Genomic DNA, 14,733 nt, shown 5'->3' with positions numbered 1-14,733 from the left:
ACTTTCTGGCTTTTCTGTAGGCGGGGCAAAAGAAGAGGATGTGCAATTCATCCTCCTCTGTCGCCCCACACCCTGGGCATGATTCGCTCGTGGTTGTCGACCACTTGCCTACAAATGATCCTAGAGGTAGTGTCCCATGCCTCCATTGACTGTATAGCTTCCTTGCTCCTACTGGATAGATAACATTTAAAAACTCCTCAAAAGCATAGGAATCCTTGATCGCTAAAACATTTGTTGTCAAGGAACCAACTTTGGAGTCATGCAACCATCTTCTCTGTTTATGGTCCTATAAATAGAACCGATTTAACTTTGCATATATCTGCATTATGTTGTGAATGAGATTTCAGTGTTTCTGTATTTCACTGTATGCGCCACATTTTTCAGGTGTATCTCTATGCTAATATATATTTCATAGGTTTCTACACTACTGCATGCATTACTTCTGTGAGTCTTTTGTACTGATGCATGCATGTCTCTCCTCCCCTCTATCTCTCTCTTTCCTTTTGTCTTGTTCTCTCTCTCTCTCACACACTTTATTATTTCTCTCATTCTGTCTCACACATGCGGAACCTTACAGTCTGTATTGCCTTCTCTTGGTTAAGGCACGCTGTTGTAAATGTAACTGTTTACTCTTTCTTTGGGTGTGCAATGAGTAACGATTGCAATGCATGCTGTGCCACACCATATGTTAGGTATGCATTAGAATGTAAAGATAATCTTGGATGTGTGCTGTTTGCCCTTTGGGACGCAATGCAGTGTGCATACTCTTAAGGTGCTCGAATCAAGAAATAAGTGTATGAGCACATTTTCTAAAGCGCTAAAATAAAGTTGGTAGGGGAAACAGAGGTCTAGAGGAATCCAAAGCAAGAGAAACAGAGCTGCAGAAGGTAAATTAAGTATCACCATTCAATATTAAAAAACAGGTTTTAAGAGCTTCCCAGACTGCAAGTGATCGAATAACAAACTATACGAATTCTCTAGAATTCCATAAGATTGAATGAGGAGGAGCACAGAGAATACTTTGTGAAGTGTGTACATAGACTGTCCAGTAAGAAGGGCGGATCAATGTTGAGTTTGGGCCCGTGGCATGTGCACATTCATTTGAACAGAATCATTTGAAGCAGAGGCAGACAGTGATGTCTAGCTAGATGAGAAGAGCCAGAATCCAAGGGTGTGAAGCCTAGCAACAGACGAGCTGCTGAATTCTGGATTATTCTGGATTACTTGAAGTTGAGATGACATATGTGGAGGATCTAAATACAAGATGGTCCCAAAATCCAAACACAAGCCATGTTTGCTTGAAAGACTATTATGTGATGGCCAAGAGACAAAAATGAAACCGTATTTCCTAAAATATTAAGCCAGAATAAGTACAAAGATATGTTTGCTGACTTAAGGTTTAAGGGAGAGATCCGAATCCAAGATGAAGACAAGATTATGAAAAGGCAGCGTGGACCAAAACTATAATCAGAAAACTAGAGCACCAAAATTCACAACAGGAATTAGAAGGTTTGTCAGCCGTAATAGCTGCATCTTACTAGCATTAATTTCTAGTTAGTTTTGGGGCATGTGTTTAGAGGAAGCAGAAAGACTGCTTTGAAAGGGATTTGCAAATCACGAAGAGTGGTGCCCAGATGGAAGATACAATGCTTAGCTTGAATGAAGGAATATATTGTGCTTGATTTAGAGATGTATCTATTGAAAAAGGTTGGGCCCACGGAGGAGGAGGAGCACTGAACCTTTTCAAAATAAAATGGTAAGGTGGTACAGCAACTGTTATTTTTCTGTCCTGAAGGAATGTGTTCAGTCATTGAAGAGTGTACACCTCAGGACAGGGTAGGTCTAACGCAAGGAGTGTTTAAACGCCGGACCCAATCAGTGTCCTTTTTACCGCCGGCTCACTGTTGCAAGCATAATTAATTGCAGTATAGGTCAACAACCTGTTGCAAGCATAATTAATTACAGTAGAGGTCAACAACCTGTGAATTGGGTATGTAGAATTTACCTACCTCTTTAGTGTAGATAGCGTTCCACTTGATCCTGATGAAGTGCCCTGATCTATATGACTCCTACGGCACAAAACATGTTGATCACTTGGGAGCAGGGCATACACAACTAGACACATTGTTACTAGTCCTGTGCCCCTCTCGCTCTTTTATACTAGGCAGTTTACCTTCTCAATAAAGGGTTTTTGCTAGGACTAACTGACCTATTTTAGACTCGCATCATTTCACATCTACACATACTAGACCCCTCACCCCCACTGCACCTACCGGCAGGAACAAAAGATCCCCGATAAAGAGCCCCGGTTTGAGTCCCCATCAGGTATTGTAGCGCTGACCTGACGAGGAGCAGGCTATACAAGTTCAGAGGATGACTAATCTTGGCGGAATTGGCGCTTCACGATATATAGGCAAATATTTATACTGTTGATTATATATGTCATTGGGTGCCTAGGTATGGGTTGTCATCATCACCCACCAGTAATCCACAGATTGAAGTTTATAAGTACACAACCTATCACACCAATAGAAATTTATAAATAAAGACTTGTCATTCAATATTTTCAAATTCCACAAAATTACACGAAGTGAAGAAAAGATTGGTTCTTTTAATTTCAAAGGCTTTCCCTCAGTCCAGCCAACACGTGTTTCGTCGATAGGGCGGAAACCCTCGACTTCATCAGTGCTGGGAAAAGATACAATACAAAGATATATTGGAGTTGCGAGATCCATTATCTCGTGATTAACAAGTATACAATAAGTCATTTGATTTACATGCAAATGAGTGGGAGAAAACATTTCTCAAGTGCATCCTTGTGCGATATAGATCCGTGCATTTGAGGAGAAAAAGGAGGTGGGATTAAAAGTTATCTCCCATACCGAAACAAGTAGCGACATTACCAAAGAAAAGGAAAGAAACAATACCCCACAGTTCGTGCTGATTATTCTTATGTATATCGTGCTATAGTGAATATAGTCAATGGACTTGCGCTCACACCAGAAGTTCGCAATCTTTTTAGTGTTAAATTTCGTGAATTAGTAGTGCCGGGTCTAAAATTCATTCAGGATAGTATAATAGAGAAGTGCTCTGTTAACTTCATATGGATGCTGAGTACTTCATACTCAGGCTAACCTGATATCAATTGCTAGTGGACCTGTGTTCCTAAAACGACCAGGTTGAAATGGGATATTAGATTCCTTACCTAGTCCGCATTCCCCTCTATCTTCTTGACAATGTTATATTATAATGGAGTGCCAAAGGCATAGGACGTACCTTCTAGCTGGTTATACTTCCGGCCCAGCTTATATGGCTTGGGCAATGATTTTTCCTCTCTGTCAGATCTTTAGTCAGTAATAAGCGCGTCCGCTGAAAATCACAAATGAATAAATATTGTCCTGTTCTAGTTTCAGAGAAAAGACCTTAATTCGATATTTGATCCCGCTAGTCTTTGGTTAAGAGCTTACCTGCAGATCGGTAACTCTTGATATTCCCCGTGCTCCGGTAATCTATTTATTTAGTCCCGGCATAAGTTTAAACTCTTAAAGGTCCTTCCTCCAGTAATATCGACGGAGTCAGGTTTGCGCCCGCTGCCAAAATAAATGCCAATGGCTCGTGTTAGTGCGAGAAAGTTTAAAGTAACCTAATTCTGTTTGCCATTTTAATAAGATCAAGAGACCAGTTGAATACTCGTCGCTTACCTCCCAATATTGAGGAGTCCTGGGGCGAAAAAAGTCCCACTAGTATCTCGACCGGTCTTCCGTATTTTGAAAGTCGGCGAAACTGACCCGGAAGCTAGTACATATAGCGCGGTTTCCCAATCCGGATCAAGATACAGGCGTAGTGGTGATACACATTAACGCGTTCGGCCATCTTTGAATGGTGTTGAAATGTTAACCGAGAACATCATATCCTTGCCATTTCAATACTTTGGTGCTCTTAGATCTACTTCTAATACCGTGTAATGCAGTGACTGAATATAGCCTGCACGTGCATTGACTAATCAGTGATTTTACGGTGTCAAGTGAGAACTGTGGGGTCAAAGATATCTGTTATTACGCATACATTGTTGACTGTCATATATATAGTTATAGTGATTCGTTTACATTCAGGTACACATAATAAATTTTTACAAAATCGCCTTTTGGAGGGTACAAACAGCTGTATGATGGTAAAGTCATTATATGCAGTTCAGTTATGATTGACAATCATTATATGCAGTTCCATTATGATTGACAAACATCTCTTGTATTTGGATATTGGTATAATATTATAATTAGTCACCCAAATAATAATGTAGTTCCTGGTCTGAGTTCATCCCATACTCCACCGCACGCATAATCAGAATCCATGACGCTTCTCTGCGCCTCAAGGCCAATTCTCTATTGCCTCCTCTTGGATCATTTTTTACCTGATCTATTGCGCAGAAGCTAATTGTTTTATGTTTGCCTTGTTTAGGACACTGGTTCACGTGTGTCGCAGTGTTATATCTAGTGTCTTGATGTTTGATGGCTCTTATATGTTCAAACATCCTCTCTTTTAGCATTCTTTTTGTGCTACCTATATAGAAACTGCCACAAATGCATTTAATCATGTAAACTACAAAGCAGCTATTGCAATTAAGTAGTTGTTTAATTACAAATTCCTTTCCCATGTAGTTACGAAACGTTTTGGTCTTATTCATAGCCATGGGACAAATTTTGCAAATTCCACATTTGTGGAAACCAATGCTTTTTTGTGTCAACCAGTCAGGAACTATTCCGGATTTCGCTGGGTAGGTTGGACTTATCCAGGATTTTATACTTTTACCCTTTCTATATGTTATGAGAGGATTTTTGGTGATATATTTATTCAGAACTTTATCATTGTTCAATATCCACCAATGTTTGTGCATGCTGTTTCTCAACACAGATGCTGCATTATCATAGTCAGTGATCAGTCTGATCTTATTGTTCCCTTCTTTCTCTTTATGTGTGTCCCGAAGGGTCATTTCTCTTGGGACTTTGTCTATTCTTTGTTCCGCCTTGGCAATCATATCTCTGTTGTACCCCCTAGATATAAATCTACTCTTCATGTTGTCTCTGCATTTTAAAAAATCATCATCTTTACTGCAGTTTCTTCTTGCTCGGGTAAATTCTCCAAAGGGAATGGATTGAATTTGATGTCTTGGGTGCGAGCTCCCAGCATGTAATAGGGAGTTACAAGAAGTGGGTTTTCTGAAGAGTCTACTCTGTATTTTGTTGTCTTCAATAAACAGTGATAAGTCTAGGAATTCTATTTGAGTTGTACTTATGGAGTGAGTTAAATGAATACCCATCAAATTTGAGTTTAAATGTTCACAAAACTCAATGAGACTATTCATGTCTCCAGCCCAAATTAACAGACAGTCGTCTATATAGCGACCCCAGTAAATGATGTAATCACTCCACTTTGCGCCCTGTGGGCCCCAGATCCACTCCTCCTCGAACCTGCCCATGAAAAGGTTCGCATACGAAGGGGAGAATCTGGAGCCCATGGCTACTCCCTGTTTCTGACGATACCACGTTGTTTCAAATAGAAAAACATTGTTACGTAGTATTAGGAGCAGCCTCATATGATGAAGCATGACCCCTAGTTTGCTGGGTGTGTGAGAGCCCTAGTTGCGACAAGGGGAATTCCCCTTTCTTGCATAAACGTAGTGGTCCTTAGTGACTCACTACACCCGTGTTCCCCTCTTCTCCAGCCTTCATCACAGAGGAACTGCGTACCCCTTTTTGTATACGACCCTTTCTGGTAGCCACGGTGCTGCCGACAATGAAAAGCCAGAGCAGACTGTGCCTTACAAAAGGAGTCCCAAGAGGAAAAAACCCAGTAGGGAAACACCTCTGTAGAGAGCGGAAAGGAAGGAAAGAACCCACAAATAAGAACAAAAACAAGCACAGAGTGAAGAATAAAAGGCAAGAATTCCAATTAGGGGAAGAAGGCTTCAAGGAATCCAAACTGGAACAGGAAGCGCCAATTGGAAACAAAAATACGCCAACTGAAATAAAAAATACACCAAGCAGGAACAAAGGTCACCAACAAGAGCATGGACACACCAGCAGGAACAAGGAGTGTTGCAACACTAAGAAATGAAGGATTCAGCCCCTTTCATACCCATAGTCAGGAAGTTATGTAACAGGAAATAAGCAGTTGCCATGTTGGATAGGGAAAAGGAAATGTAAGGATTAGGAAAGGTTGCCATCTTGGAAAGGGTAAAACAAAGAACCTTCCCAAGGCCCTCTGGGAAACAGGACTGAGGACTCATGGGAAGAAGAAGTAACAAGATGTCACCAGGAGAATATACTGGAAGCTGCAGTGAAATGTGCTAAACAAAAGGTGAAGCGAAAATATGCCCCATAGAAGTACTGCAACCCACAGCTCCAAAACTGGAGCTGCGATGTTTCTACTGCATATTAATGAGTATTAATGGGCCGCCGCGTGGTGCTGCTGTGTGCCCGACTAGACATAATCGTCGCGGAGGGTAACCGCAATGCTGGAATAGCGAGCTGCCATGTAGCACCGCAACACGCTTGAGAAGAAGGAGGCGCCGCAGGGGGCATCACAGGCTGCACCGCGGCCTGCCGTGACGAAGTGGGCAGCGCCGAGGGCTGAATCGTGGCCCGCGGCGCAATACTGGTTCAGGATAGTGACATGTAGTTGTGAATCTGGGAGGATAGCATTCATGAGCCAGTATATAGGATGTCAAATCCAGTGTGTGTGTGTGTGTGTGTGTGTTAGGCCAGCTCGTACAGTGGGTATGTGCTTCTTTGGCGAGGCACCAGAAAACAAACCCTATAAAGCTAACAACACAGAGGTTTCATCCCTCTCAAACTAGGTCTATTCTCATTAATATTCCTGGTTTTCCACCTCTGGTTCTGCTTGGTGTGATAGGGACAGGCATCTTACCCTCTGGTTGATATTTTCACTTAGCATTGAAAGGGAATACTTTATTACGTTTAAATGTCTGTAGGTCAGGGCATGTTGATTGTCATGGTGTATCTGTGTGCAACATTAGTGTTGCATCCCACATTTTCATCATCGCTACACGTCTGTTGTTTGAGAACTAAATATGAAACATACTGAAATGTTGGCCATTTCACAAGGATTACAAGACTAATTATTTTCTATTTACTTTTAATGACAGGTCCTCTTATTGCTGCCTCGGTATTTTCATTAAGCGCAAGAGAAGATGACGAGCTGTACTCCATGGACCAAGAGAAACCGGTGACCAGACACAATGTTAATGATTCTTCAAGTGGGTGTAAACTGCAGACTCCTCATTGCTGTCAGATACTAAAACTTCTACACATTCTCTCCACCCTGGCCTATATAATTTAAGATTTCCATTATAGTCACTTTATAGAAGACACTTTAATGATGTTTATCAGGTGTATATGTATTCATATTCAAGAGATGGAGCTCTCGGGAATTATCTAAGGAGGCAATAACTTGTGCTGACAGTTCGGCTGTTTCATATTGTTTCCACAATGCAGACTTAAATTAATATACGTTAGTAATGCTGTATAATAGAGTGCAGGCAACACTTTAAAATTTAAATGTTTTTAAAACTTTGAAATAAATCTCTGCCCCTCAGCCAACCTACCCCGCCCTTCTTGAAAGGACTTCAGTACGATTATAATCACTATGTAAAACATATGAGCTATTGTAGCCCCAATGGAACACAAAGTGGAAACAGTTTTTGCTTTCAATAGAGAGTGTGATGTTACTTGCCCAGATGCATGTTCTGAAAGCACCCCTAGGCCTTTAAAGTTGATTACCTCAAACATGGCATCTAGAGACTTTTGTTGTATTCTAATGTGCACTTGAAGCCACATGCAAGCATTCAGAACCCTTAAAGCACTACTGTGGCACTTAGTACAACTACTCTTAAAAAAAAAAAAATACATATATATATATGTATATATGTATGTGTGTATATATATATATATATATATATATATATATATGGCATATAACGTCTTTTGCAATGCGTGGAACAAGACGAGACGAACCCGCAACTGATGCAATTTTCATTTATTTCATGCCCAACACCAAATCCGCCATTACGCGTTTCAGCACGCGAAAGGCCTTGATCACATGACAACACCGAGAAGACGGTATGCTATTTTTAAAGTGCAAGCGTGCATGTGATAATTCACAGACATGGAAGACAGACTTGTGCCTTCATAAATGGGTATTTGCAATACATAGACTGAATAAATAATTGTGAAATACAATAAATAACAGAGCATATTGTAAAAACGGGTAATACACCAGCACAATGAATAAATACATATTAAGAAGACCATAAAAAAATCTATGGACTAAAATTTCATATGAATATTCAAATTGATGCTGTTAAAACCTTCTTAAATAGCTCGCTATGGACATATGTACAGTCATGGCAAAAGGTAATGGAAAAAACCACTATCAAGATCCTTCCTACATTAAAGCCTGACAAAATATACCCAATCAGTCTAATCGTTGTAATGCACGCACCCAAAGAGCAGCCCAAGTGGGCCATAATCCAATGTACAATTAACATTCATATGCAATTAGTTGTGCAAATTCCGCAATTAAATATTTATATGCACGCTATATAAAACAAGTGTAAAATCATTGGTTAAAGTGCAAAAATATAATACATAAACATTAAAAAAACAGAATTTTGGTTAGAAGAGCAGATAGCAGCAGATGTGTATATTTTTGATCAGGAACGCCTAAAGAGAAGTAAAACAATCTTCACTTGAATTCATTCCATTGGGTACTTTGCAATCGAGTAAGATTATATGTCTAGTTTTCAATTTGTGGACTAGTGACTCCCTTTCACCACCTCTCCTAAGCGGAGGAACTGTGTTGATTACAAAGTATTTTAGTTTGGCGGAGTTCTTATTGTGAGTTTCTTCAAAGTGTCTTGCTACTAGGTACGCGGTGTCACCGTTGGTAATGGCTCTAAGGTGCTGGAGTATCCTTTTATGTACTGGCAGCTTGGTGCTGCCCACATAACGTAGGCCGCACGGACACTCCAGCACGTACACCCGGTACTCAGTCTTGCAAGTCAACTTTGATTGGATGCGGAAAGGTTTGTCACTGAAAGGTGTAAGTTACTCGCTTTTGTTTACTCCATTCTTGCAGGCCTTGCAAACCGAGCACTTAAAAAACCCTTTACTACTAGATAGCCAAGGGCCTGCTACCCTGACTTCTGGGCTACTAGAAACCAGACAATTGTTCATTGACCTAGCTTTTCTATAGGGGATACTAGGAGGTTTGGGTAGCTGCATTCCTAATACTGGGTCACTTGCAATCAAAGCCCAGTTCTTTGGTACAATTCTGAGAATTGCTAGATGTTGGCAGCTGAATGTTAGATCAATATATATATATATATATACATATATATATATATATATATATATATATATATATATTTTTTTTTTTTTCCACTGAAAAAACCATAGGTTATAGACCATATATAGTTAGGAATTAGCATTTACAAAACCTTATTTTACTCACACAAAACCATTGAAATTCGCATATATAGTTAGTTGCACTAACTATATATCGCGCACCCGCAATCCACTCACATATTACATCATTCATGACATGGTCAGTGACATCACTGATGACATCACTGATGACATCTCAAATGACATCACTGATGACATCACTGATGACATCTCAAATGACATCACTGATGACATCACTGATGACATCTCAAATGACATCACTGATGACATCACTGATGACATCTCATTTGACATTACTGATCACATCACTGATGACATCATTCATGTGATAATACGATGAACCTCTTCAGACTAATATAACCTTAGATACACTCAGTGTAAACAGACACTCACAGACTGTCACTCATCCATGGAGTTACTCACACACCTAGTCAGTCATGCAAAGAATCAATCACACCTCCATTTCCTCAACTATACAGTTATACACACCTTACTTATTCAAACATATACTAACACATATTTACTCTCTTATACAATCCCTGATACAAGTTCACAATGATCCATACAGCCACTCACACATTCACTGGCTCTTATGCACAGTTATTTATATATGTCAACTCTCACATGTACTGTGTTTTACATATGTACTTACTTTGACATGTAGCACTGAGATATCCATTCACTCACCAATACACTCATGCACACAGTCAACCGCCCATACAGCTGTTTCCACATGCACTTTTGAACCCATACATCTAGTGAATCAACTGCTCACACATCTATGCACAGAGTCATACACCTCCCAGCCACCCACACACACACTCAGTCTCCCATACAAATACTTGGGCAACCAATCAATAACCCATATAGTTACTCATATAGCTACTGATCAACACATGCAGTAGTTTACAGAACAACAGACATAATGATGAACAAATTAAGACAGTTTAGTCACTAGCCCATGCACTCAGTGAGACACATTTAATCACTCACTCATACAGTCAGTCATGCACCTACTAAATCCTTCATCCAGACACTTATACATCCACTCATTCTTCAATATGTAAGACATATTTTAACTTTACAGAAACATACAGTCACTGGATGTTGTCATCAGTGATGTCATCAGTGATGTCATTTGAGATGTCATCAGTGATGTCATCAGTGATGTCACTGACCATGTCATGAATGATGTAATATGTGACATGATCAGCAGTGGATTGCGGGTGTGCGATGTATAGTTAGTGCAACTAACTATATATGCGAATTTCAATGGTTTTGTGTGAGTAAAATAAGGTTTTGTAAATGCTAATTCCTAACTATATATGGTCTATAACCTATGGTTTTTTCAGAGAATTTTCAAGGTTTTGTAAATGCTAATTCCTAACTATATATGGTCTATAACCTATGTTTTTTTCAGTGAATTTCAATGGTTTTTTAATAGCAAATATCAAAAGCTGTAAAATGTATTCTTCTTTTAAAGGAAAAATATATTTTATATGTATTTAATATAATTTTTTTATGTATATAAATTTTTTGAGGGAACGAATTTATCAACTATCATGCTAAAGAAGAGTGTGGGGAAAAAAACCAAAGAGGAGGAATAAGAGGAAAGAACAATCAGTTCAAAAATACAATTGCTTTAAAGCATGAAGTGCTTTTCCACACATTTACATTTAAATAACCCATATTAGAACATACAAAATATCTACAGAGGAGACGGTGTACATTGAATTTTAGACTCTTCATTGGTACCTACATGTTGGTACTTACATCACCCACACAACACAACAGCTCTATTCAGAGCTACCCTACCTCAAAGCACTCTAAAATATTATTTTACTATTTCCCTTGGTTTTCCCCTTGTTACGCTTTCCGGAACGCTACCCGGTGCGCGGACCGGGCGCTAACCGTGCGAAAATTTGAAAAAAAAAAGGTTGTTTTTTTTACATATATGGGCCTCCTCAGCCACCCTCAGAAAACCTAGGGGGTCAGGATATGTCTCCCGTGCCCCCTTCTACCCATTCCCAACATTGTTTATCCTCCATCTTGTGACTAAATTCGTCCGAAACACAAGATGGCGGACTCCCGTTACGCTACCGGTGAGCTACCCAGTTCGCGTACCGGGTAGCGCTTCCACCGCGAAAAATCGAAAAAATATGTATTTTCTTTTTTTGCCCCGCGGGGCCCTTTAGTAGCCCCCACATTAATCCTAGGGGGTCAGGAGGGGTCTACCTTGCCCCTTTCATTCATTTCCCCCTTCGTTTATTTCCACCTCTTGTCTCTCGATCCTACCGAGAGACAAGATGGCGGCCGCTCCGGACTGTTTAGAATGTTGAGAGTCACCGGAGAGCCAATCCGCTTCTCCTCGCGAAGTTCCGTTACGCGTCTGGTACGCGAACCGGGGCGCTAACCGGGACGCTGTCACAGATATATATATTTTTTTGAACGTTCATTTCTCAAAATCCACTGGAGCACATATCTTGAGACCTAGCAAAGGCACATCGGGCAAACAGTCTCTACAATTTTGCCAAGTTTCATAGAAATCCATTCAGCCGTTCGAGCTAAAAGTAAGTCCAACCGCCCTATGGAAAACTCAATGTTAAAAACACGTTTTGGGACCCCCCTTTTTTCTCGGCCCCCGCTTGACGAAACCCCTCCAAACTTTCAGGGGACGCTCAGAAACAAAATGTGCCATTTTCCTGAAAATTTCAGCCAATTCCGTCCATCAACGCCAAAGTTATTCAACATAGAATTTTCAGAAATCCCTATTCAAAAAAATCCTAACTAGATATACCTACTGGCTGTTTTAAGTGTTAACACTTTATTCCAATCAAGATGACTTCAGGTGTGCCATACTTTTGTCATAAGTAAGACTGTTAGCGCTCTAGTTGTTCTTTAGAACACTCTGGGACATTCTGTCACTGGGCTATAGTTGGGCAACATCTGGCTGATATTTGGGCTACATTTGTTTTTTTTTGTCTCTGGTGGCCATCTTTGGGCTACATTGGGCTACATTGGGCTACATTTGGGCTCTAACATATATATAGCCCAATGTAGCCCAATATATATTTTTCAAAGTTAATTTTCGTAAAAACCACTGGAGCATATATTTTGAGACATAGCAAAGGCACATCGGGCTACCAGTCCCTACAATTTTGCCAAGTTTTGTGGAAATCCATTCAGCCGTTCGAGCTAAAAGTGAGTCCAACCGCCCTATGGAAAACTCAATGTTAAAAACACGTTTTGGGACCCCCCTTTTTTCTCGGCCCCCGCTTGACAAAACCCCTCCAAACTTTCAGGGGACGCTCAGAAACAAAATGTGCCATTTTCCAGAAATTTCAGCCAATTCCGTCCATCAACGCCAAAGTTATTCAACATAGAATTTTCAGAAATCCCTATTCAAAAAAATCCTAACTATATATACCTACTGGCGACCGCCAGTAGGTAATATATATATATGTCAAAGCAAACTCCCTCGAAGAAAGAGCAGGGGCCACACAGGGGAAGTTTCGGAGCCAGCTTTAATCGCAGTTCACACAGAATGGCGAATGCATTTCGGCGTCGTAGCCTTCTTCAGCGCCCAGAGTGTGATCAGGATGCAGGTGCAAAATCACGGGTTTAAAATACCCAGCCCCCTCCTGATAGGTGTTCGGATGCTCCTCCCCCAGGTGAGTCACATGCGCTAATACCTTATGTGGGCCGCCCAGTGGCAGGCGCCTACATATCCCACAATGCTTTGTTCTTGACGGGTGGGTATTGCGAGGGTGGAACAGCAACATAATTCAGCACAAAACTCCAAAGTCCGTGTTAGTGCGCATTCTGCTTTCTCCTCTGGTCCCCACGCTGCAGCAACCTCCAGACATCAGGGATCGATTCAGCGTGGGCAAGTATGTGAGTACACCTTGCCACGGTGCAGTCAATGACCGCATACACCGCCACCTGTCTTCCCGTGCCTGAAGGCGGGCCTTGGCAAAACCAGTAACCTGGATGAAACGAAGATCCGCCGAAGCAGTGTCCAGCAAACCAGGGCCACTTAAAGCTGTGAGAGCCTCTTGAGCGCAGCACTGGAACTGCGCCAATGAATGTCAAAGCAAACTCCCTCGAAGAAAGAGCAGAGGCCACACAGGGGAAGTTTCGGAGCCAGCTTTAATCGCAGTTCACACAGAATGGCGAATGCATTTCGGCGTCGTAGCCTTCTTCAGCGCCCAGAGTGTGATCAGGATGCAGGTGCAAAATCACGGGTTTAAAATACCCAGCCCCCTCCTGATAGGTGTTCGGATGCTCCTCCCCCAGGTGAGTCACATGGGCTAATACCTTATGTGGGCCGCCCAGTGGCAGGCGCCCACATATCCCACAATGCTTTGTTCTTGACGGGTGGGTATTGCGAGGGTGGAACAGCAACATAATTCAGCACAAAACTCCAAAGTCCGTGTTAGTGCGCATTCTGCTTTCTCCTCTGGTCCCCACGCTGCAGCAACCTCCAGACATCAGGGATCGATTCAGCGTGGGCAAGTATGTGAGTACACCTTGCCACGGTGCAGTCAATGACCGCATACACCGCCACCTGTCTTCCCGTGCCTGAAGGCGGGCCTTGGCAAAACCAGTAACCTGGATGAAACGAAGATCCGCCGAAGCAGTGTCCAGCAAACCAGGGCCACTTAAAGCTGCAAGAGCCTCTTGAGCGCAGCACTGGAACTGCGCGAATTATATATATATGTATATATATAAAATCTGGTGTGGATTTTGTTGGTCATCAGCAAGAAATTCCAGGTGGTAACACAAAGAAAGAAGAAGAAAAAGAAAGTTAACTGCATGTTGTATTAATCCTTTTTCTCACTAACCCCCTTTTGGGTTGTTAAAGAATGTTTGGCTGTATTGGCATACGGTGGCAGAATTCAAATGAAGCTTTAGCTTGCTCCTGGTTTGCAGAACATTAAGGAAGTGTGTGAAACCAGCTGGCTGTTTCAGCCTTCTGATTTCACTTTGTGACAACCCAGAATCTTCTATAGGTTAAGTGGTCCTGTATGAGCCCCTCAGGGGAATAATAGGCTTATTTGTTTAAGTTTAGGTGGTGATAGAATAAGCCAGGGTTCCTTCCTAGTGGTGTGGCAATTTATCTGAATCGAGTAATGATTTTCAGTACATCTAATTTACGGAGAGCACACTGTCCCAAAAAATGTATTTGGATATGCACAATCGTCCTTTTGAAATCTTTCTTTGTTCTTCATCTGTTTGAAAACAGCAC

General features: G+C 41.3%; 1 protein-coding gene across 2 annotated transcripts in view; it reads left to right on the top strand.

The window, feature by feature from the left end:
* The window catches only part of LOC144818756 (uncharacterized), a 182,728-nt gene that overhangs the window by 22,921 nt on the left and 145,074 nt on the right, over positions 1–14,733 (top strand). For both annotated transcript variants that reach the window (XM_078676474.1, XM_078676473.1), the window contains exon 3: positions 7,166–7,276. In XM_078676474.1, coding sequence (XP_078532600.1) covers positions 7,166–7,276 — 111 coding nt within the window. The remainder of the gene's footprint in view (positions 1–7,165; positions 7,277–14,733) is intronic.

This window comes from Lissotriton helveticus, chromosome 2_1 (assembly GCF_964261635.1).
Source record: "Lissotriton helveticus chromosome 2_1, aLisHel1.1, whole genome shotgun sequence".
NCBI classification, from domain to species: Eukaryota; Metazoa; Chordata; class Amphibia; order Caudata; family Salamandridae; genus Lissotriton; species Lissotriton helveticus.
Note: the sequence above shows the minus strand (reverse complement) of the source record. Positions and strands in the feature narration are given on the sequence as shown.